At 41.4% G+C, this 24,542-nt stretch overlaps 2 protein-coding genes across 10 annotated transcripts; one reads left to right on the top strand and one right to left on the bottom strand.

Annotated features, from left to right (window-relative positions):
- Window positions 1-144: 144 nt before the first annotated feature.
- On the bottom strand, window positions 145-9,420 carry gtf3c6 (general transcription factor IIIC, polypeptide 6, alpha). Of its 9 annotated transcripts, none has more exons than XM_067501791.1 (8): window positions 9,220-9,419; window positions 5,262-5,303; window positions 3,435-3,468; window positions 2,975-3,049; window positions 2,785-2,848; window positions 2,293-2,337; window positions 2,092-2,193; window positions 145-1,911 (listed from the first exon to the last, which is right to left on the bottom strand). In XM_067501791.1, the coding sequence occupies exons 3-8, from the start codon at window positions 3,456-3,458 to the stop codon at window positions 1,787-1,789; spliced, it is 435 nt and encodes a 144-aa protein (XP_067357892.1). In that variant the 5' UTR covers window positions 3,459-3,468; window positions 5,262-5,303; window positions 9,220-9,419; the 3' UTR covers window positions 145-1,786. The 9 variants fall into 9 exon arrangements, with proteins under 9 accessions (XP_067357892.1, XP_067357893.1, XP_067357890.1 ...); XM_067501792.1 differs by having other exon boundaries at window positions 8,895-9,419; XM_067501789.1 differs by having other exon boundaries at window positions 2,975-3,055; window positions 9,220-9,417.
- Window positions 8,734-24,098, top strand: LOC137125780 (zinc finger homeobox protein 3-like). Its single transcript, XM_067501771.1, has 11 exons — window positions 8,734-8,873; window positions 11,274-12,969; window positions 13,060-13,598; window positions 13,746-13,959; window positions 14,584-14,691; window positions 14,847-14,983; window positions 15,176-15,286; window positions 16,771-16,933; window positions 17,085-21,826; window positions 21,921-22,574; window positions 22,710-24,098. Exons 2-11 carry the CDS (start codon window positions 11,310-11,312, stop codon window positions 22,824-22,826), a joined length of 8,445 nt encoding a protein of 2,814 aa, XP_067357872.1. The 5' UTR covers window positions 8,734-8,873; window positions 11,274-11,309; the 3' UTR covers window positions 22,827-24,098.
- The last annotated feature ends 444 nt before the right edge of the window (window positions 24,099-24,542 follow it).

Raw genomic sequence — 24,542 nt, forward strand, 5'->3', positions numbered from 1 at the left:
CAGTTAGAAACAATTCTGGATCCGCCAACCCTGGGCTTGGTGGGCGGCCTCTATACCTACTAAGCCGCACTCAAAACAGCCCAAACTAACATCACTATTAACAGCATTAAACCAGTACACTTTGTAATAAAATGAAAAACACAATGCATTTAATTATTTTATAGGCTTCAATAACATGAAATACCTGTGCTTTGCCAATACATTAAAAATACAGTGTGTCAGAAATTCAACAAAAATGATGGAGATGGAGGCACATGATTCGCTGTGGCGACCCCTGAAAGGGAACAGCCGAAAGGAAAAGAAGAAGAAATTCCACAAAAACTAAAATTAAGTACAAACACAGACAAATAAGTATAACATAACCATAGTTTTACTGGTAATGCCAATTTATTAAAGGACACCTTCACTGATAGTGAACTTGCTATTTTTGGTTCTAGTTTGGGTGGTACATGTAACTGAATGCCATAAAACCCACTGACTTCTGAAACACAATTCCAGATGACATAATTTTGAGGAACCTTCAGTTCAGAATATGTTCTCTCGTTGCTCACACTATGAAGTTTGTAAATGCATGTATTATCAACATGCATTTTCAGAGCTGCTCCAGATGATGTAATCTAAACTCCTAATGATGAAAAAGTCATCTGGATGATGTCATGAGTGAATGTTGTCCAAATCCTGGACAACCACTCCCACCCACTCCACTGGGTGGTGGCTGCACAGAGGAGCACTTTCAGCCAGAGACTGATTACAGTGAAGTGCTCCACATAACGCCACAGGAGACCCTTTCTCCTAATGGCCATTAAACTGTTCAACTCATCCCTCTGTTCAACTCATCCCCAAATGGATAATTTATAGTGTTTTTATTTGATTTATTATTTTTATTTCATTTATTTTTACTCCTCTAGCTGGGTTTATTTCTTACTTATTGATCAGTAGTTTGTATTTGTTTATTGTCTTGATTTGGTACAAGTTTTTTCCTTTCTTTTCCACTTTTCACGTGGAAAGCAGCAGTGACAGGAATGCAAAACAATTTCCCTATGGGATCAATAAAGCTGTTGAATCTTGAATCATCAGGAGAAATTTTTCAGCTAGAAGCAGACAACTATTTTAATACAGGGAAGTCAAAGGGTAGGTTAAAAGCATTAATGTACATTTACACCTAAACTAAAGCCATAGAAAATAAATTTAAAAGTAAATTGAATATAGGTTTTAAAACAGATTGGGTTTTAATTACACTTACTTGATTAAATGTATAAATGCTGGATACTTTAATGAGCACCTTCTATAACTTAAAACATATATAAAAATCTATCACATAATGATTTGGTCTATCTAAAGCTACCAACAACTCATAATAACATCACTGAAAGTAATTTTCCATCTGAGCATCAGTCCCAAACCTCAATATATTTTCTTAAACTGTATTGCACTTCTACTTCTGCCTTTTCTTGTTATATCTGTATTTGCTTTGTGGATTTAAAAGCAACAGATACATGAATAGAGCTATAAAAGCCTGTTTAAGTGTAATTGATTCACTTTTTAATGTTCATGTTATGCATCAAATTTTACATTCACTGACTGAGACTGAGGAATGCATTAGGTTTTTGGAAAGCGCAGTCCATAGCTCACAGTAATACTGATATTCTTCTCTATCATTGCTGAAAACTCTAGATTCAACAAATCTGAATACTGTGTATTAGAGACAGGGACCCCCACAGCCTCACAAATGCTGATGTCTCTACTCTCATACAGTGAGGTCATAGTATAGTAAAGACTCCATATTTCAACCCACTGCTGAGTCAATAACATTTGTGTTGTCTATCTTTTCTTCTCCCTCTCCCCGTTGGTTGGCATTTTCTGATTCACTGGAGTGACAGGTGGTGTCCTGTTCAGCACCATCGCCACTTCCTGACAACATTAGGTCATAATTGTGATTTTTAATATTGTTGCACAGAAAAGTTGATTTTTTTTTTGGTCAAGTTGCAGATAAAAAAGAAAGGTTCATTCAAACTACTCAAAAACACAGCTATTTAAAAGTTGTAATAACTGTAATCACAAGCAAGAGATCGTTTAGATGTTCTAACTGACCTGTGATGGTTTCACCGTCTTTCTTCTCAGTGAGGAAGATTCGTTGCATCATCAGTTTCTTCACAGTGTGGCACATGTATTTGAGCTCTGAACCACTAGCTGCTTTTCCAGCAAAAATATGCCAAAAGAAGCTTATCAAGATCAAGTCAGGTTAGCTGAAACACAGTAGTAAACATAAAAAAGTATGGAGCAGGGCTATACCTCTGTGTGGGTCCTCCTCGAATAGCACACATGTTCCCAAGGCATCTTTGAGAAGGAAGTGCAGATTTTGTTTAATAATTGGTAAAAATATGTATAAATGTTTAAATCTATTATATGAGGCCATAGAGGCTTGTTAAGTGCCAATAAAATAGCGATTTTTTTTTCTCTTAGTACTTTCTCCTAAGAAAGCTTCTAAAAGATTGATGTCCATTTCTATATCCTCCTTTGCAAAAGGATATTAAAAGACATTATTAATGCCATAGATTAAACAATGGACAGACTTCTAAAGGTGTACTTTGAGCCATCTGTCATTGCTGGAACCAAAACTATTATTTACAGACATTATTTCTAGTTATAAAATTTGTCTTTGGAGGTAATATAACATGTGTGCGTCAGAGGAAAAGAATGAGAGGGCAAATTTCTTCAAACAGCAGACAGACGTCTGAAGACTACTACAAGTCATTCAGGTTATTTTTAAGATTTTATTCTTACCTTCATATTCCCCTGCAAAAACATACTGTCCAATTTGCATCATGGGTTTTTCACTGTCGATATCCTTCGACACAAATGTAAAAACAAAATGAGTAAAGCTGTAGTGAAAGACTGTCGGTACCATGTATAGTATGTCAATGTCATACACAAAAGTCGGGCTCCTTATGTTTTTTTTCATAACACAACTCACCAGTATCTTGCATGTTCCCCGACACTTGGACACAAGGTCGTTGTTAATTACACCAGCGAGCTCCACCACAACAAGCTGCTCCTTAACACAAGGAAGAAGAAAATGCATGTTTTTTCTTTACATATGACATTTTACTGTACAGAAGTGTAGCCATTTAATGCATACACAACAATTTTTATGAGACATAGTAGCATGAAAGAGAAAATGACATATGTATAATAGAAAATTGCAAACCAAATACCGTACATTGCCAGGGATCATCATATTCAAATTTAGCCCCCCAAAAGAAAACATAACTAGTTTAAGTCAACAAAGGTACATTAACAAATCCTGAAATTAAACCTGTTTTTTTTTTTATTCAGGACCCCCTGGATAAGTTAGCTAAGTTTAGCTAACGATTTAGTTACAGTTAACTAATGTTGGTACCGTAAATAAACATAATTGCGTTGGTATTTCATACCTCCTCTTCCCATTCATCATTCATGTTTAATGTCCTGGAACGGAAAAAAATAACACAAATTAAATGGGGATGTCTTACAAAGTTAAGCAATGATAACCGCCACAATTGCTACTTAAACGTTAGTTTTTGATTACTTCCGCGATGTACGGTGCCCGAGAAGGCGCATTTAGTTGTTTTTGTTTTTTTGCGTTCAGCTACTTTCAATTACAGGTCCAAACCATCGAGGGGAGCTGTTGCTCGTTTTTACAGGAATCCCTTAAGGTTGGGCCTCTTCATGTGAAGTGGGAATGGGATGAATAATGGATTCAAATACTGGCTACCTGTAGCCACACTCATGTACATCTAAGATTAATGTTATTAATGTTCTCCTGTAGGAGGCCAGAGCTAAGGTGATGGGATGAGATGAGATGAAATAAGATGATACACTTTATTGATACCCAAGGGAAAATTCATCTGTCAAGTCAGTTGTAATAAAATGAAAAGAACAACACACATCAAAAACTTCAAAACAAAACAATAATCAAGCAGGGGGCCAAGTGAGAAGCATGAAAATCATATCAAAGTCAACATTAAGGAAAACAAAAGCACAAAACCAAACCGTGCAGTTCTGTGATATAAACATATGTGGGAGCACCTTTGAGTTTTGCTTTACCGTGAGTTTAGCACGGTACAGTACAGTAAGTCGTTGCTAATGTATTTTTATTATTAAAGTAACTACATGTAAAAGAATTAGGAATACATATAATGAGCACATGCAACAGTTATGAGCTAAATTTTTTATGATTTATCAAAGAGTGTAATTAAGGCACGGGGAACTCTCTAGTATTAAAATGGTGTCTGACATGTAGCCAGGAGGATCTGGGAGATATTTAATTTGTTATTGCAGAATTTTGGCAAACAACATATTCTAAATCAAACAAATATACCATTGTGCTCTATGTGAAATGTATTTAATAGTTCAGAAACAGTCTTACTTATTTATCCATACAGGAAATGCAAAAATCAGGGTCGCCCGAGGTTCAGCACCCCTGGAGCTGGCTGGGATTTATCTAGGGAGGTTGATTTATCTAGGGAGGTTGATTTCTCCTCAGTTTGAGGGACTATCCTGCAGGTCCAATATAACAAATAGGATAATTATTATAAATGAAAGATGTAATAAAAAATGAAATTAAAATTTGTGTGTGCAAACTTACTGCATAAAGTTGCTAGTGCCTGCTCCACATTACACGTTATTCTCTGTGCTTTCTGGCAAATTTCCATTGTTGCATTTTGTTTGAGAAGTAAACATGAGCCTACATCTGGGTACAGCTGGTTTAATAGACTGATGGAGTTAATTGCAGTAATATTGAACCTGTTTAAGTTGTGGTATGACAAAATCAATACATTTCTGCTGAGACATTTACAGTAACTCTACGCAGATTCAGGAAGTGGACATGGGTTTAATACATCTTTTTTTCAGGGCTTTGAAACACCTGCTCCTTTCCTCCGAATGAATTCAGAGGTAACAGTAAATAGCAGACTCTCAATTCAGTGCCAAATGTCAAAGGTTCATAACAACCAGATGCTTTGGACTAAGCGTATGTGCATATGTGCATTAGAAGAAAATGAAAAAGTTTTCTGGTCTGTTGTAGACATACAGGATATAGTGCAAAATTTAGTTGAATTTTATTAATATTATTTAAGAAAATATTTTATAATAGGACAAGGACACGGTAAACAAAACATTGTTACTCCCTCAACAATGTCCATCCAGGTGCCGTGGAGCAAAGCAGGTAACCGTGTAATGGAGTTGCTATGAGTCTGAGAGTGTTTGCAGGCTGTAAGTACCTGTATAAATGTAAAGCAGGTTGATGCTGACTGCACCTCGCCCTTAGAGAGAGAGAGAGGGAAAACATTATGCATCAGAATCAGGCAAACCAAATTAAAGAAGGTGCAAATCCCCCATGCCTTCTCCCTCCCCATTTCTGGCCTATAATCTATCTCTGGACCATCGTGGTGTTGTCATGTCGACCAGCCCACAAGTTACTATGACAACGGCTCAAGGGGAAGCACTTGCTATGGAGGTTATTGCCTCCTTGGGGGTGTAAGAATGATGGGGGGGAATGTGAGAAGAGACAAAGATAGAGGGACTTAAAGACACCAAAAAGGCTGAAATGATGCAAGAAGTGGCTCAGAGAGTGTCTGTGTGTGAATGAAACACATTTACAATTGTAATCATGCAGAAGTGGAAAATGTGTGTAAATCTGCATTGCCCCACTGAATTTTTGGAAGCAGTGCAAAGTTTTTCCTCTCTTGCAGGAGGCCTGAGCCTCTCCTGTACATGATGTATTACACTTCCTGCTTAGTGCCAAACCCCAGGGCAGACAGGGGCGGGGGCAAGGGGGTGACATTAAGGACCCTCCAAGGTGTCAGATGGGTCCCCAGCTTCCCCCACATTTTGTCATATAAATGTCATAAAGACAAGTTTAGAGTTGGGGAGCTTTTGGCTCTCTGTCAGCCTGGGGGGTATCACAGTGGTTAATTGCCCCATTAGCACTGACAGGGTAAATTGCTGGATTTGCTAACTATATATTACAGTGAAAACAACAACCTCTGGCATACACCTGAGGGCATGAAGAGCATGATGTGTATTACAGTACATGTTGTGTGTGTTTAAATGTTGTATGCAAGTGTGTGTGTGTGTGTGTGTGTGTGTGAATAATACATTTCTCGTCACATGGGAGCTTTAATATTGGTCAAATATATCAATTCTATATTTATCACTACGGTAGAGAATCCATGATGCCAGACAGGGAGAGCATTTTCTTTCACATCTGTGCTAACGTTAACTTTAACTAAAGTGTACCTTTAACCAAACAAACAAAGTAAGGATTTAAGCAAGAATTATTTTTCAGAGTACCGTGGATTTCTGTGTATGATATTGTGGACCAATAACATGTTACATTTTTTGCAAACAAACGTGGTTACAAATGTTTGTGTTCACCTTCATTTTTGTTGTTTAGAGTCAGTTAAAATGCAATACAATTAAGATTCAAATATAAAATTACACCAATAAAGAGTGATACAACTAGTATGAGGGATTCTTTCCAAATATTTTTTTCTCATCTGTTTTTGGTTGAATTTTAAAGAGGATACATAACTGGTTTAAAGTCAAATCAAAATGATAACATCTATACACACACATATATACACACACCCCATCACCTCTGATTACAGAATATTCTTTTAGGCTTTTTATGTTTAAAATAAGTAAGCATGTCGTGTTTTATAAATGTTTACATAATATAAATATGTTATAAATATTCTATATTTTAAAATCTCAGATGCCCACTCATTTAGCTTCAATTTACTTTTTAATATTTTACATTTTATTTAAACCTATAAATGCAAAGGTGCACCTAGCAAATACATTGCTGTTTCTGTCACACACACGCAAACACACACACAACAACAACAGCTACAGTAGTAGTGAATAACAAAAAATTGTCACTGTACTTAACTGCAACTGTAACAACACCATAAAGACAACAGAACGGTTCCTGATTTGTGTTTGTGATAACCTGCAGTCTTTGCTTTGGTGGCATGTGCCAGACAGGCGATAACCTCAAACGTTTTCAAATTGTAAAATAATTATGGGATGTACTACAAACATAGGCCAAATCATTTGGCACTTAATTAATTGGCCAATGCATCATCATTTCACATATTTCTAGTTGCAAAATTGCAAAAATATTAAAACCAAACTAAACCAGGACACACGTAAATCAAAATGTCAGCGCACTCCAATATAACGAAATATCATTAATATTCATGTAGTTATTATTTCGGTCTGTCCTGCGGTTGTTTCACACTACAGTGGTTTGATAATAACATGCTTGCAGTTCATGTTATAGATGTTTAATCTCCTGCAGAAATACTACAGTAGACTGTCATATTTACCCATTTGCACCTCTTGCTGGAAATCGATAGCCTCTCATATATTTCTAAAACTGGTATTAATGATAAAATGTAAATAAGAGGAAGTCAGCTTTGACAATCAAAGAGTAATCAAGAAAGCAAAAACTGGTATTTGATCTTACAAATTAATGCAGTTTTCACCTTCTAGAATATGGACGGTCGACAGATTGCACATCCAGCGTGAAATTCACAATAGTATTATCATAACAATAGAGCCGAGGGGCGAGGATAGGATGACCGGAGCAGAAAAAACACTAAAGGTCCTTTTTTATGACAAACATAGGAATGGACTCGTCAATTTGTGCTTAAATGTTTTTTTTTTTTTTTTGCAAGCTATGAAAATGTAAACCAATACTCGAAAGCCAGACCTGCAGTCCTTATCAAAACTGGTATATTTCATCTTATATTCAAGCTCCTTTATACGAGGAATGACCCCCTTTTTGAGGATTTTAGGCATTCATTGTGGGTCTCTTTGTTGCACGTTAATATTTTTTTGTCCAAATCTGGCAGACTACAACTTTTCCAAAGCAATAAGCTGTGACTTCATGAAACATTAAGACATTTAGGCGAAGTCTGCCTACATTTCAGCGTCTAACTCGTGCTTTATCGCGAGCAAATTACCAATATGACACAGATATGAAAAAAATATATATAATCCTATATAATAAATAATCCTCCAGGGCCTTGATGTGCTTGTTCTCCACAGCGAGCCACGAAGATGGTTTCGCATTGTTTTCTAGCAACAGAATCACTAAAACGCCCAATGGCACACATTGTTTTTGTCAATGTTGACTTTATTTTTGAAATAAACTATGATGTGTATTTTGTTATAAGCATATTTTTTATTTTACTTATTTATTTATTGCTATATTGTTTTCCCTGTTTTTAACAAATCGGAGATTTGGCATTGACGTCAAAATTGAATTTTCCGTTTTAAACTGTATAACCCTATATATAAATTTAACAAAATCCAACGTTTAAGCTGCATTTTGTTTACTTTTTAATATAATCCTCTACCTCTCTCCTCTGGTGCGTCCCCGACGTCCCTCCCCTCCCTCCTCCCTGCCTCTCTTTCTCTCGCGGAATCCTATTGATCCAAACGGGCTAATTAGCGGTGTCTGCGCAATTACGCACATGCGCAGTGGGCATAATCTCAGCCATTTTTTGAAGGAAACTAATTAGCAGGAATAAAGAGCCAAGTGTTTTTCCCCCCACAGTGATCAGAACTCATTCTACCTCTGGAGCTCGCACAAACCCCTCCGTCCCCCATCTTCTGTTTACTACAGCCTAAATGTAGCTTTAATTACACTGTTGTTTGGTAACAACCTGGACTCCGCTGCTCCCTCTTCGCATTTTTTCCTCCTGGCTCCGTATAAACGCAGAGGATCATCCAAAAGGAATGAGTGGGCTCTCTATACGATTGTTTCCTGGACTACTACACATTCAGCGTACGGAGCTTTGTACCAGAGCCGCTGCAGAAATGTAAGTGTTCCATTTGTTTACCATATGAAAGGTCTCTGGAAGCAGGCGTCTCAGCGGTGTTTGGTCAGTACAGGCTGTAGTTCGCACAAATAAAGCTTTTGTTGGTTTGTTTGTAGCTTGAGTCACCTGTTACTACTGATACTGGGAGCGATCGCTCTAAGTTTCGCTGAATCGGAGTGTGGTACGGTGCGGTCCACTGTAAACAAAGGCTGAAATGGTCTCCTGGCTCTATGCTGGTCAGCGGCTTGACAACACAGAGACAGGGAGTGAACTATTCACGTCGCTGCCCATCCGGTATTCTCAAACAGCCCTGGTGTGTTGCTAAATCCAGTTTTAGTGCTGTTACCTTGTGACTGGAGTAGGCTGCAGTCCACTAGGTCCTCACGCAAACCAGTTGTAAATAAAAAGAGTATGTCCGTGTCCAGCTGTATTTGTCCAGGAGGCACAATGAAAAAAAATGCATTGTCCTAAAGTGCAGTCACATAACTCTTTTCTGTGTCTTTCTCGCTCCCTTTCACACCCATGTCTATCCTTTCTCGCTTCCTAACACACACGCACACACACACGCACACACACACACACACATACACAAGCAGAGAAAGGTGGGCATTCAGCAAAAAAAAAAAGACTGCAAATTTGGATAACTCTGACCCAAATTATGTTGCAAAATCTTTATTGTCCATATCTAATAACACTGATGTCTTGTGCATTACTATTTTCAAATAGTTCTAACAATTCCATATGCTGTGTGTGCTTAATTGACATTATCAGAATCAGTTTGCAGTGCACAACAGGATGTACACACACACACACATTGTTAAATGATGGTTTCCCGCACTTGTGATCGATAGAGAGCCAGAAATGCTTGTATAAATAGTTACATTGTCGATAGACCCAGGTTATTGATTGCAGTGTAAATGAAAATCTTTATCAGATTAGAGAGTGTTCTCAGCTGCTGGCAGACTGGCTCTGCCCCTCAGCACTCTCAGGCAGGACCGTGGACAGCTGCAGTGGGTAAGGGTCTGTGGCCTGTGACATGAACACAGTGCATTAAAGCACTATCATAGTGCAGCTATGAGCCATATATTTTTAAGCTGCAGAAAGGTGGAGAGGGGGGTGGCTACAGAAGAAGAGAAGAGAAGAGAGGAGAGAGATGGTGCTGAAGAAGTAGGGGGTTGGCCAGTTAAGGGAGAAGGTGAAAGGGTACATTAAGGCCTATCCTTGATTTTAAAAAAAGGTCAGTAATGAGCGTTGGACACACACACACACACACACACAGAGTAAGTGAGATTTATCCATCTCATCTGACTGTCAGTGAGAAAAGAGAACAGACTCAATTAATTTTTTTAAGGAGTTGCGGTGGTGATACGTGATTGTTCTTGTTATATATTATCTTTGTAAAATCTCATTGCTTAATTTTTTATTATTTTAATATTTACATATTTAGATGTTTAAAATGATTTTTAAATGATAAGAGGTCACTGCCCTTTGTTAGTTTTATTAAAACCACTAAAATATGCATAATTCTAAAAAATTTTGCTTTAAAATATTTTTTTAATTAACATAAAATACATAAATATAAACTTTTGTTTTCTTACAAAATAGCATTCAGTATAAATGTAATGTAAATCATGTTTATTTAGCTATAACTTACAGGAGATGGGCACAATATTATACACATTGGATTGGGCAAATTCTAATACATTGCCCTGTAACATCACAAACAATTAAAAAAAATAATAATAACAGATTTTAATTGAAATTAATTTGTCATCTCAAAAAAATTGAAAAAAAAAAAACAGGATCAGCTTTACACAGTATCTATTGTTTCCACATAAAATACACTATACAGGTGTTTGTGTATATTGTAAACTCCTGTGTTTGTGCTGTGTATTATAAAATGGTTTGTGCTCAACAGAGATTCTGTTGACTCATGTAATATCTCTGTACTAAAGTGCACAAAAGATGTAGAGGCTGACTGAGCTACGCTGGCTTAAAAAAACTGTTCTTTTATCCACTTTTATCTAAGTGTGGTAATTTAGTGGAAGCCCTTTAGCTCAGAAGCATTCAGTTCTTTATTTAATCCTATCCCCTGAGGAATATTATAGACCTCCTGCGTTGCCTTTACCCGCATTCCTCTACCTAGTTTAGCGCTCATGCTATTGATTTTCCCATTAAGGGCTAACACTAACCCTTGAGTAACCAGCCTATGTATTGCACACTGTGAAGGCTGTATTGAACAGATGCTGTCCAGGGACTCTAATCAATGGCCTCCATTGTTATGTAATATTATTTACATTATTTGTGTATTTAATTTTCTTCCCTTTTCTGCTTTCCCTTTACTTCTGTTTCTGTCTGTCCTGCTCTCTTCCTTTCGATCTCTGTATCTGAACCACACAGGTGGGGTACTAATGCGTGGCAGCTGTAGCCTCTGGTATGGACAGCAGTGACGGAGGAGGAGGGGATGGAGGGGGAGGAGAGGAGAGAGATGTTGACCTTAGTCCCCAGGCTTTATCTCTTCCTCTCCTGACCCTGGTGGTCATTCCTGAGCAGGGGTCATCCTCTCATACCTCAGCCATGGCCCCTGTCAATGAGTCCCTGACCCTGCATCAGCAGGAGGAGGAGAGTGCAGAGAGAACCCAGGCTGAAGACCAGATCGAGGGAGGTGAGCGGAAAGTAGGAGCCCAACATTCACAGGAAAATGGAGTGTGTCAAAAGCAGGGGATGAAGAAAGACTTTGGGGAGGGATGTTTGTCAGGGCAGAGGAAGGAAAATGGGGAAATACACATAGGTGTGGGGGCGGCATCAGTTGCAGGGGCCGTCTCAGCGGTCCTTAGCAGCAGAGTTGGAGAGGAGGAGAAGGAAGAGGAGGAGGCCATCTCAAACCAAAGCCAAACCAAATCCAAATGTTCTTTATTACCTCAACAGAGCCAGCACAGCTCTTCTTCCAGCACTGCAAAGTCCAGTGGCACACTCGACAGCAAAACAGCCGCCTCTCCAAAGCCCTCCCACACTTCTTCCGCCTCTCCAAAGCCCTCCCCCTGTCTTTCCACCTCTCCAAAGCACTTCAGTTGTCCATCCTCCTCTTCTGCCCTGCTGAGCAAGACAGAGGAAAAAGACATTGAGGCAGATCAGGGCTGGATTTCTGGGTTACCTCAGAGCTTTAAATCCCAGCAGTCTACTTTGGCTTTTCCACTGGCAGGTACGGAGCCTGCCAGTAAACCTGCTGAGGTTGATGGGCCGGCAGGGGTTTCTCACTCTTCCATTTCCAGTGGAGATGGTGCCAAAGCTCCAGAACCAAATGACAGCCAGCTAGACACAGAAGTAGAGGAGGAGAGAGAGAAAGAAGGAGAACATAAAGATGTCTTTGAAAACCTCAACCAAGACCTCTCTCCAAATTCACTGACTAGTCACATGACCATAATGCACTCACGTAATTCCTGCAAGACCCTGAAATGCCCGAAGTGTAACTGGCACTATAAGTCTCAGCATACACTGCAAGTCCACATGAAAGAGAAACATCCAGAGACAGGAGGCCAGTGTGTGTGTGGAGCCTCTGGGGGAAAGTGTGTGTGTGGCGGTGCAACACGCGGCGTGTGTGGATATTGCAGTTCGGGGAAGCCCCATCCTCGCTTAGCCCGTGGTGAAACCTACGCCTGTGGCTACAAGCCCTACCGCTGTGAGGTGTGTGACTATGCTACCTCATCGAAAGGCAACCTCAGCATTCACATGCAGTCGGATAAACACCTTAATAACGTTCAAAATGGGGGTCACTCAAATGGTCTCATGCACACTTCTCACATTACCAACAACAGCAGTTCCACTAACGGTCACACAGTGGATGAGCAGACATACAAGCTCCCACTCTCTATTTCCACACCTGCTAATCAGCCAGCGAAGCTCACACCACCGGCACACTCCCATGGTAAGCGGTGGCGGTGTGATGTGTGCGACTATGAGACCAGCATTGCCCGCAACCTGCGCATACACACCACCAGTGAGAAACACACACACAACATGCTTCGGCTCCAGAGAGGTTACTATCTGTCTCACTGCAGGAGCCTTGCCCCACAGTTTAAACACGTACAAAACACTGGTGAGTAATTAATCACAACTCTCACATCGGTGTCAATGTGAAATTTGAAATTTGAAAATCTGAAAAATTCCTAAACTGTTCCTCCTTTAGGTGCTGAGCTTTCCTTGAACATGCAACTAACCAGTCAACAAATTGTAGAACAGCCAGTCAACCTTGGGTCTACACTGACTCCATCACCTTCACCCTCCCCATCTCCCCCTCCAGCCCCCTCTTTGTCCCCCACTGGACCCCTCTCCCAGGGTGTTTTCCAATGCCTTGTCTGCTCCTGCTTTTCATCCGACAGCTTAGAGTTTGTAGAGCAGCATCTCAATGCACCTCGCTCCTTGTCCCAGTCTGAGTGGTGCTCGCTGGTTGCTGGTGGATGCCACTGCAGACTGTGCGGGTACACCACCCCACTGAGGGCAAACTTCACCTTGCACTGCCAGACTGACCGACACCGCACCAGGTACCAGCTTGCTGCTCACCTCCACGAAGGTGGAGACAGGGGCCAGGAAGGAGCTGCGCTTATTGCTAAGGGCAACCCTATCCAGTTGAAGTGCAACCTGTGTGACTACGTGACTAGCAGTTTGGAGAAGCTAAGAGGACATTCGCTCAGTTCATACCATGAATCCAGCGTTCGTGTTTACAGAGTCAGTAAATTCTCAAAAGTAATACCTGTTAAAAAACAAAACAAATGCAAAAACAGATTTATCAATGCATGATAATCATATCAGTTTCTAAAATGTTGCCCAATCATAATTATTTTTGCTATCCTCCTTTTTATCCCATGTCTTTAGTTCCTGCAGCAGTATGATAGTGATGTTGATGGAGGTTCGTGGCTATTCCACTGTCTCTTATGCAACCACTCCTCCTCTGCTAAAATCCAAGTACTGAAACACAGTCAAACTCCAACACATCAGCAGAGGGAACAGCTACTACAGCTGCAGCCACTGAGGGGAGAGGAACTGGCTGCCATATTTACCATCAGGAAATGCCCGGACAGTTTCACAGGTGAGAAGATGATCTACGTTGGTGTATTTGTAGCATGTGGTACTTAAAATCAGAGAGCAGACGGGAAAAGCTGAAAAGACTCGGTCATCGCTGTTATAATGGTCAAGTAAATTGATTAGACGATTCACATCCTTTATATTTATATCCACAATCACCACTGACAACAGCTAACTAGCGCCTGCTAATCAATGAACCAATACAAATCCACTGCACAGGGATGGAGATGGAGACCAGTCAGAGGTCTGTGACTGGTGTCCTCTCCAATGTAAAACCTCTACATTGTCTGAAACATTGTCTGAATTGTGTGGACATCTAAATGAGTAGTTCAACTTCAGTTGTAAATTAAGTCTTTGCTGTGGTTTGTCTCTCTGTGGATTAAGACTTATTGAGATGAACCAATGTGCTGTAAGTCCATATTATGTCTACTCCACCTCCAAGAAGTGAATCTAATGGAGAATCAATACTTGATCAATAGTGTTATGGAGGCAAGTGTGAAGAGTAAAGTGTAATCCAAATACACTGGTATAGAGAATAAGATAAACTACTATTATCCTGTTAGTGAGTGAAAGGTTTTTCTAAAAAGCAGTATGTATGTGTAAAACTATTTGTGCTATTGCTTCCTAGGAGAGACCAGTGAGAACATAGAAGCATCCAGTGACACCACCACTGGTCCTTTGGAAGCAACCAAAGACACATGTAACTTGGAGATAAAGCAGATTTTTGAAGAGTCTGGTATGTCTGCTTCCATAATCAAAACAAATCAACGTATTCATATATTCGCAAATACTTACTATAGTAGTAAGCATTTGTAGTAGTAAGCAGCATAATAGTATCCCGCATGAGTAGTAAATATCAGTGTATTTATTTTGTAAAATTTTTAATTGTAGAAGAAAATAAGGGGGATGAAAGACAAAAGAGGGAGTCATTGCCTTCAGTTAAGCGTCCATCTTCTGGATGTGAGGAAATGGGAAGCACCATCCCAACCAAACGCCCCAGAATACACCAGCAAAATGACAACCAGCAGGTGAGCACTTAACACAAATTTAAATGACTTAAGTATATCCATATGTATGTAATTCAGAAACACTGATACAAAAAATGCAGTTCTGGGATAAAGGACATTGCAGTTGCTTGCGTAACAACACAAACCAGTGCACACCTATGCTCTTTTGCTGTCATCTTACAAAAAAAAGTTTTTTCTTGTTTTCTCTTTTAGACTGTCCAGTGCCCTTTGTGCCAGGTTAAACTCGTGTACATACAGCTTCGACAGCATCTCACACATACGCACAGTGTGGCCCAGGATTGTGTAGACAAGCTCATCAGTGCAGTAAGTGTATGCAAGTGTGTACTTGTTGTATTTGCGTTCATCCCGAAGTAAAAGAAATTGAGAAGCCAAAGCAATGGGGGATGGGGGAGAGTGAAATGTAGGGAGACAATTCCATTAAGAAGGCACCAGAGAGAAAGGCAGCGCTTTTTTAATGCATGTTTAAGTAGCTCCCCGCTATCATCTTTGATGCAGCCGAGCATTCTGTGTGTATGTGTATACGCGACTTTTAGAGTGGAAGAGAGAGGGTTTGACTGAGTGAGTGAAGGAAAAGCTAGTCTTTCTATAATGCATGTTTAAGTAGCCCTCTATTACCAGAAGTGCAGTCAAGCTAAAAAAGGGGCCCCATGCTTTTTACTGTGTCTCTCCAACTAACAAAGACTGGTCATCTATCCACATCACCATCCTCCATCTCCGTGGCCCGTATGCTAAGTGGCCTTTGTCTCTTGCTCTCTTCGCCTCCACTTCACTGACTGCTTTTCACCCTTTCTCCCCTTTGCCGTGCCCCCCCCCCAGGTACTCCTATCATTCCTATTCTGCAATCTCTGTTCTTGCCCCTCCCTCTGTCTCTCCCTAGCTCTCTCTCAATTTCTTATGCGTAAACCCTCCCTCTCCCCAAAGCAGTTATTTTTTTTTGTTCATTGCCCCATGCTTCCTCCCTCCCTCTCCCTGCTTACTCTTTTTCATATTCTACACCCCTTGGACCCCCCCCCCCCCCCCCCCCCTCCAAACTACCACCACCATCATACTCCCTCCTTCCCCCCCCTCACTTTCTCTGATAGTAATTGAGGTTCATTAATTCAGACTGAGGTGATGATGGCCATTATGTACCTAGCTTTCCAATTATGCTCTCTAGATTAAGCCTGACCTTCAGTTTTCTCTGCTCTCTGTGTGTGTGTGTGTGTGTGTGTGTGTGTGTGTGTGTGTGTGTGTGTTCTCTTTCTCTCTTATGAAGCTGTTACACACAGAAAACTCTTGTAAATCTCATCTTTAGCTGTCTGTCCTTTCCTTAGGGTAGCTAGCTGTTCAGATAGATATAGTATTTGCTCTCACTGCTCGAAGCTTTGGAGATGGAGGTTTTCTATATGAAGAAGGATTTAAAATAAATGTATTATTCACCCGAGTAAAGTTTTATTAAACCCTTGGGGCACGTAGTAGGGTGTCATAGGAGCTGAAAGGCAGACCCACATGTCTCAGCCATACACACTTATTACCAAATTGATGCGCCTAGCTGCCTATACTGCTGTGCTCGCAGGTGCAAGATTTAACGATACACCCTTTAATGTTTTATGATATTGGGACACGGAATGAAGGTATACCATGCTTATATATTTGGTTTCTCTTTTACCATAAAACATGTTGTATTCATAATGTGGAATTAAGAAAATATGCTAATCTCACATTTCTGTTATACAGAATTGGTTATATGACATTGAGTGTAACAAAAAAAATCAACTGACAGACTGATCTTATTTTCTTTCTTCCAGGTCACACCATCTATGGAACAAGCACAGCCCGAGCTAGAGACAGAACCACAGAAAGATTTGTACACAGATGATCATCATAAAAATAAAACCGCCAAGAAAAACAAATCAAGTTTGTCCCACACTGGTGATTCCATTAACTCAGTTGATTCACAGAAAAATAAAGGTTTGTGTAAAATGCATTATAAAAACTGAGCAAAATGTAAATATTAAAGAAGCACAAATACCACACCATGTCATTCATTTTGGTATTATTGGCCTAATGATTTTGTGAAATTAATTTAAATTCACAATCACAACCTTTGTGCATTTTGCAGGCAATTTAGTGGAGAATGGTGAGGGAGATGTAGCCACACCCAAAGATGTCACTGCTCTCCTCACTCCACCCATAGAAGACAACAACACTCACTCTTCCAATGGCAGACTGGCTCCTCAGTCCCCAACTCAGATGCCCCCTTCCACCCCCCCCTCCTCCCCATCCAGCGATCCCCCTCCCCTTTCGGATCGCCATGGTTACAGGTTTCGTTGCAGCAGGTGCAGCCTTGCGTTCCCCACACAGGAGAAACTCCAGTTACACTGGCAGTACCATGCCATGAGGGCGGCGACAGAATGCCCCCTCTGCTCCAGACAATGTCGCAGTCAGGAGGCCCTGCAGAGACACATGCAGAACACACACTCACAGCTGGACAACACACAGGGGCAGAATACACTCTTACAGCCTCATACTGTGCAATGTGTGGAAAACAATAAGAGTTTAGTTCAGCAAGAGTTTGGTTTATCACCTCAAGTTGGTCAAGAAGCAGGAGAGGATGAAGAGGATGAAGAGATGGAGGAAGATGCACTATGTATGGAGGGAAAGGATGAACATAAGGAAGAAGAAGCTAAATTTAAAGGGAAGGATTTGGTCAGTGAAATTAGAGAAAAAGAGGAGGATTTTACTGAGACAGAGAAAGGATCACATGAGGAGATCATATCAGAAACTAGTTCCAACTCTCTTGTCAAAAAGAATTCTAATCCTACATTTGATCGCTTTCTGGACCCTTCCAGGCCCTATAAATGTACCATATGCTCTGAATCTTTTACTCAGAAAACCATTCTCTTAGTCCATTATAACTCTGTGTCACATCTCCATCGGGCCAGGCGAGCACTACAGGACTCTGGCACAGGTGTTGCTGCCCCAGAGGGTCCCCGTGGCCCTGATTCTAGACCTTTCCGCTGCCAATTGTGTGGAGTAGGCTACAGTCAGAGCTCCACACTGGACATACATCTTCGATCTGTTCTTCATCAGACCCGAGCTCGTGCTGCACAAAACCCAGCTTCGCAGAACTCGGCATCTAGTGTAGCTGTTCCAGTGTCAGTGCCCAAAACCGCTACTCAAGCTGCTAACACCAGAGAAGAAAAGTCCAAGAGTTTGCCTTTCACCAAGAAGTCAGATGTAGTAAGCCCATTGACCTCTTCACATTTGTGTTCTGGCTTAGCGTCTGAAGCTCAACCGATCCTCTCTAACCCAACTGAACGCCATCAGGCTAAAAAGCGAGTGGCAGAGCTTCTAGCATCAAGAAACCAGCTAATGCTAATGCAACAGCAGCAGTTAGTCCAGGCTCAGGCCCAAGCTCAATTACAACATACAGCTCTGCTCCAGTCTCAAGTGATACAACATATTCCCTTAAGTCCAGAAAATCTCCTTAAACAACACTTTTCCTTGACACCAGAAAACTTGCTTTCCCTTCAGCAGCAACTTCTGCTGCCTTTTTACTTATCAGGAGACTTGCAACTTAACCCAGAGTTAACTATTGAGATTCCAGAACTTAGTCAGTTTGGGTCTGTAGACACTCTCCTTAAAGAACAGCCTCAGGCTCCAGTAGAGGCTAAGAATGAGTCCCCAACTCAAACACAAGTGAATCAAAACCAGAGACAAAGTTCCAGTACTACAATTGGCCAAACAAAGGGTCACGTGCAGTGTGAAGCCAAGGTTGAAGCAGTCTGCAATGAATCTTCCATAAACCGGACAGAGAGAGATCACAGCTGTTCTAGTATTGATGAAGAAATACCTGCTGCCTTTAAAAATGCGAGTCCAAAGGAGGAAAAAGATTCCTCTTTAAATCTTTTAGGACTGCAGTGTCCACCTCCCAGAGTGCCCTATGCTGCTGCAAATGGGGAGCCTCTTCGAGCCCTGCTGCAGAGCTATGGCCATGAGTTGGCACTGCAGTACATACAAAGTAGACACAGACACCAGCAGCAGATAACAACCCAGATGATACAAGATAAACAAGAGTGCCCTGTTATTAACAAGATTGAAGTGTGCTCAGAGGAGAGAGATGTGTTCAGTGAAGATAACAAAGAAGTAGAACGCAATGCTGAGACAGACTACTTGCCACAAGAGAAAACACAAAACAAAGATGAGGAATCACCACACAAACAGAATATATGCTGTGGAGAGGGAGAAAAGTGTAGAGACTGTGGCAAGTTTTTTTCAGATGCATTAATTTTAAAAAGCCACCAGGAGTACATTCACAGGATTCTGTTTCCTACTGCTGCACTGGAAAGGTTTTCCAGAAAATACAGGCTGCAATATGACCAGATGTACCCCATCGCACAGCCTAAATCTGGAGATATTTCAGCAGCTTGCCCTGAAACAACAGCCTCGACCCCTAACCCATCCTTACCCTCCGAACCAGAACCAGTTAAGCATCAAATTAAAACCATTGCACCTTCTCCTGTACTCACAGTTTCAGATGCAAAGCCCAAAACAAGTGCAACTGCTACAGCCATAACACCAACTGCCCCTCCTCCTTCTTCTCCTCTACCTTCATTGCAACCTCAATTTCCACAAGAGGCACCAATCCCAAGCACTTCTGCCACAGCTACTTCTCAAACCACATCCTCAGCTAAGTCCATATCTCTTCCCTTACCTAAAATACCCATGCTCCCTTTGCCATTGCCCCAGCTTCCTATATCCCCACTGCCTATACCAAAGCTTCCCCTACCCACAATTCCTTTTCCCATGGAGCTACCTCTCCTCCCTCCGGTTGTGATGCAGTCTGTGGCTCTCCAACCCCAACCTTGGTTAGACTCCAGTGTGAACCCTGAGCTAGCAAAACTCTACCAGTCTCAACTGAATCCAGCACTTCTGGGACAACAGCCACCACTTAGTCCAGCTTTGCTAAGTCAGCCTTCACAGCTCAATCCTACACTGCTGGGTCAACCATCCCAACCTAGCCCCCTCCAAACAGGACAGCAGCCTCAAGTCAGCCCTACAATACTGGAACACCAGCAAGGTAAGCGAACCCGCACACGAATCTCTGAGGAGCAACTGACCGTACTTAGGAAACACTTTGACATTAACAGCCTCCCCAGTGATGAAGAAATCAACAAGATATCTGCTCTAGCTGGTTTGCCTCATAAAGTCATCAAACACTGGTTCCGCAACACCTTATTTAAGGAGCGCCAGCGAGACAAAGATTCTCCTTACAATTTTAATAACCCCCCAACCACAGTCCTGGAGGAGTCTAGAGAGGAAATGGCACAGAACCAGGCTCTGACACTTTCTCCATGTTCACTGTCCCCAAGCCTTCCAGCCAACACCTCCTCACAACCACAGTCCACAGAATTCCAAAAAGGAGAGATTCACAGGGGTAGGCGCTCTTCTCGAACCCGTTTCACTGAGCAACAGTTAGAGACCCTGCAGGAGGTTTTTGAAGCCACACCGTATCCCAGAGAGGAGGAATATGACAGGTTGTCTGATCTGCTGTCTCTCCCCAACAGAGTCATTGTTGTATGGTTCCAAAATGCTAGGCAAAGGGCACGCAAAAATCAAGACAGAGGGACAGATGATGGATTTGAGGGCAAGAACCCGCTTGACAACATTCAGAGACATAGAAAAGGTCGCTATAAGGGTGATGATGATGATGATGATGATGACGATGATGATATTGAGGATAACATCTGTAGGGATGAAAGACAAGGTGACTCTCAGAATGAAAACTCCATGGATCTCGCATATGAGTACTACACCCACCCTGACTCGCCTATCCTTGATTCTACCTCCCACTGCACAGAAAAGGAGCATCTGACTGCCAAGGATGAACCAACATCTCTGACTAGGAAACATGAAGATAAAACAGTCTCTCTTCAATCCCACAATAACCCAGCTCCTGTTCAAACTCAAAATGGAATTTCAGGTGCAGACAACCAGCACAAAGAAAATTTGCAGGCCATAAAAAAAGGGTCCCCTCCACTTCCTGAGTCCAAACAGCAGACAGAAATTACTAAAGAAAGATCTGAGTCTGATACTTCCCCCTCCTCACAAACAGTCCCCACTATTTCATATGTCTCACAATCTAGCCAAGGGCATGCACACAGCCCTCCCGCTGATCCAGCTCTTGAAAACGCTTCTAATTCATCACCCAGCCTCCCTTGTGCCCCAGAGTCTGAACCTAGCCAACCTTTGCTTCCTAATGCCAACTCTAGCTTAAACATTAAAACCCAGCTACAAAACCAACTCCAAACCCAAGCTCAATTCCAGTGCAGTCTCTGTCCTTTGTCTTTGCCATCATTCCAGCTGTGGCAGGAGCATCAGACCAGGCACCTCCTGGCAGCTCAGTCCCAGGTTCAACTCCTCCATTCTGGCTTCACAGACCGAACCATGCCTTACATGATGCTCCACCCCAACCACACGCTGATGGCTAGCCAAATGCTGACAGGCACTATGTCCCAGATGCACCCTAATGCCACCCATCCTATGATTTCACACTTGAACAGCATACAAGTTAAAAACACTCACTCTGATCACTCCAGTAACACCCTCACCAGCCTCTCTCAAACTTCCCTGACACCAATGAAGCAGAACACAAAGCTTCTGTCAGAGACCAGTTCTGAAGGTCAAAAGGGAAGTAGAGATGTTGAGGAGGAGCAGAGAAGAGATAAGCGTCAGAGAACCACAATCACCCCAGAACAGCTTGAAGTGTTGTATCAGCGCTACAGCTTGGACTCTAACCCCACGAGAGGAGTCCTGGAAAGCATTGCACAAGATGTGGGCCTCACAAGACGTGTAGTTCAGGTACTTTATGGATGTTGGAATATATATGTATATTTGATGACTTACTGTTGTTGTGTATTTCAATTGTTAAAGAAATACTCGTCTTTCTTTACAGGTCTGGTTTCAGAACACACGAGCGAGAGAGAGAAAAGGACAGTTCCGGTCAATGGGGCCAGGATCCAGTTTCAGCTTGGGTTTGAACCACTTACGCTGCCCATTCTGTAGGGCTCTTTTTAAGGTAAAGAGTGCCCTCGATGCCCATATGAGGTCACGTCACTGGGCAGAGGCTGAAAGAGCGGGCTACAACATGTCCATGACTAATGGAGGCCATGGGCAGGTTGTCTCATCTGTCATTAACAGACCGGGTCCATCTCACTCATCCAACCCTCTCCCAAACTCTGGCTTTGTCATTGGCAACAAAGATTTATCTGGGCCATCTGTGACCACTTTGTCTTCAACCACTGATCTGAACAACCTAGAGGAGGACGATGACTATGAGGAAGATGATGAGGAATACCCATGTGAGGAGGGTTCGAGTATGGCTGACCAAGAGTCTCCTAGTCATGAAGGATCTGGGGGCCGAAACTCAGATTGGAGTGAGACACCAACTCTGCAGCAGCACCACCATCAGCAGCAGCGCCAAAGGACACAGATGAGCCATTTCCAAGTACTCCAGCTTAGAGACTTCTATAGGAGCCATCGTACACCCAACCGCCATGAGTGTGAGGCACTGGGCCAAGAATTGGGACTGCCTCATCGTGTGGTCCAGGTAAATATTTTAAATGTTGAAGAAATAAAAATATGTTTGATTTTTCATTTTTTTAAAGAGTAAAACCAATCAAAACAGAATAAGTATTTTAAGGGTAAGTACTAAAGCTAATTATTAATATAACTCTTTTTACAGGTGTGGTTCCAGAATGCCAGAGCCAAGGAGAAGAGGGCCAGGAGCCTGAGCTCTGATTCTGCAGAGAGGGAGCAGGCTGAGCTGTCCACCAGGGCAGGAGAGAGAGACAGAGCCTAGAGAGGCAGACTATGATCCCTTTGCTTTTTTTGTACTATGTTCTCACCAAATCCCCTCCTGCACTTGCTGTCAACGTAAACGTATATCCTGTCCACTTTGCTGCCAAACCCGTAACCTGACACCCCAAAGATGCAGAGCCACAGCGGCCCAAAGAGAAGCTCTCAACTGAAAGTAGGAGAGAGCCCAAACCATGTCATCTTTACGACAGCTTTTCTCTTTTCATATTGTTTTTTAAACTCTTCTATGGTCTGTCCTTGTTAAAAAACGCTCCTCTCCCTACTCCGTCTGACACCTTACTACAACCAAACACCACCTTGATAAAAACCAACAAGATGCCACAGAGGCCAAAGAGCATTCTCCAAGTATGTGACCTCACTGCCCAGCTAGACCTGCAGTCTACCTCTCAGTCTGCATGACAGACTCACAGTGGGCCCTCCACCAATGCTAGTTCACTAGCTGTGTAGCATGTAGTGCCAGTCTGTATGAGACTGGAAAAGAATTTGTCAAAGAGATTTTAGTGTAAATAAAGAGTTCCAAAAGATAAACTTGAAAAAAAAAAAAAGGTTAACAGTGGAAAAGAAGAGGAAAAAATGGAATAATATCCTTGAAATAGATGGAGGTATTTGCATAGAGCTTTTGTAAAGACTGACTCAGATTCCAAAGCTCATAACCAAAATTTTACATGTCTGTGGATTTAATTTCAACATGTTTGTTCTCAATAACAAACTGCAGAGCTGACGTCTATGTGGTGAAAGGGGTGATATCTGCAGCTGGCATAGGTAAACCGAGAACCAATAGACTGATACGGTGCTAGAATGCAGTTTCACCCTGCACAAGCCAATGATGAGTCTTCTGTTGTACATGTACACCTTCTATGTTCTTTTAGGGGATGACAGTCCAAATAGCACAGAACGTAAAGGCCAGTTTGTCCTAAGAGGGGTCAAACTATTTTTTTATAGCACTCAACCATTATACTGTATATGAAAACTTTAACCAAACTTAAATTTACATTGTGGGTGTTTAGTAATAGTTTCCTAATATAAATCTAATGAATTGAGATAAACTGTGTTGCTTCGATTATAATAGTGTCATGGTTATGAAAAGATTATGACAGCTTTGATATGTTCAGGCAAGGTTACTTATTGCCTTTCCATTCTATTTGAATATACCAATGTTATGTGATAAATGTAAAGCTTTCTGTGCTCAGGTCAGCAGCTCAACATGGCTCTGCTTCAGACGTGATCTTAATAAAGCAGTTTTCTGTTTTTAAAACAGAGTAGGCATGGTTTAACCTTGGACTAACTTAACAGATTCCTACAAAAACATCTCTGTATTCTCTGTAGATCTGAGCTTCTCACCTCTGAGTAATAGATTGTTACAAAAACCTTATTGACACTAAAGTGTTTATTGGTGTGAGGGGTAAATGTACAGTATTTAGCTTTTGTATGGTTGACTCAAGACTTAATTGGATGTTTGAGATGGCTCCCTTTTCCATATTCCACAGAAAAGGAGCTACTGCGCAAAGCTGAGAAAAACTTTGGATGTTATTGATGTTATTTTTGTACATTTAATTTATTTCTCCCTCCCTACCTACATTCCTCTCTACCTTTCTTTCTCTGTTCATTTCAAACCAGTCCTTATTCTAACTGTAATAATGATAATATAACAATAATAGCTAAACAATAATTAATGCTTTAAGACAAAAATCCAAAGACG

Source organism: Channa argus, chromosome 4, assembly GCF_033026475.1.
Source record: "Channa argus isolate prfri chromosome 4, Channa argus male v1.0, whole genome shotgun sequence".
In the NCBI taxonomy this organism is placed as follows: domain Eukaryota; kingdom Metazoa; phylum Chordata; class Actinopteri; order Anabantiformes; family Channidae; genus Channa; species Channa argus.

Coding starts and splice junctions, on each gene's coding strand:
- gtf3c6 (XM_067501784.1), bottom strand. CDS start 8,744: ATGCGAAGAGGGAGCAGCGGAGTCCAG. Junction 2,338..2,784: donor TTTTGCAGGGGAATATGAAG/GTAAGAATAAAA, acceptor TCCTTCTCAAAG/ATGCCTTGGGAACATGTGTG. Junction 1,912..2,091: donor AGACGGTGAAACCATCACAG/GTCAGTTAGAAC, acceptor TAATGTTGTCAG/GAAGTGGCGATGGTGCTGAA.
- LOC137125780 (XM_067501771.1), top strand. CDS start 11,310: ATGGACAGCAGTGACGGAGGAGGAGGGGATGGAGGGGGAGGAGAGGAG. Junction 13,960..14,583: donor ATGCCCGGACAGTTTCACAG/GTGAGAAGATGA, acceptor ATTGCTTCCTAG/GAGAGACCAGTGAGAACATA. Junction 21,827..21,920: donor TCACAAGACGTGTAGTTCAG/GTACTTTATGGA, acceptor CTTTCTTTACAG/GTCTGGTTTCAGAACACACG.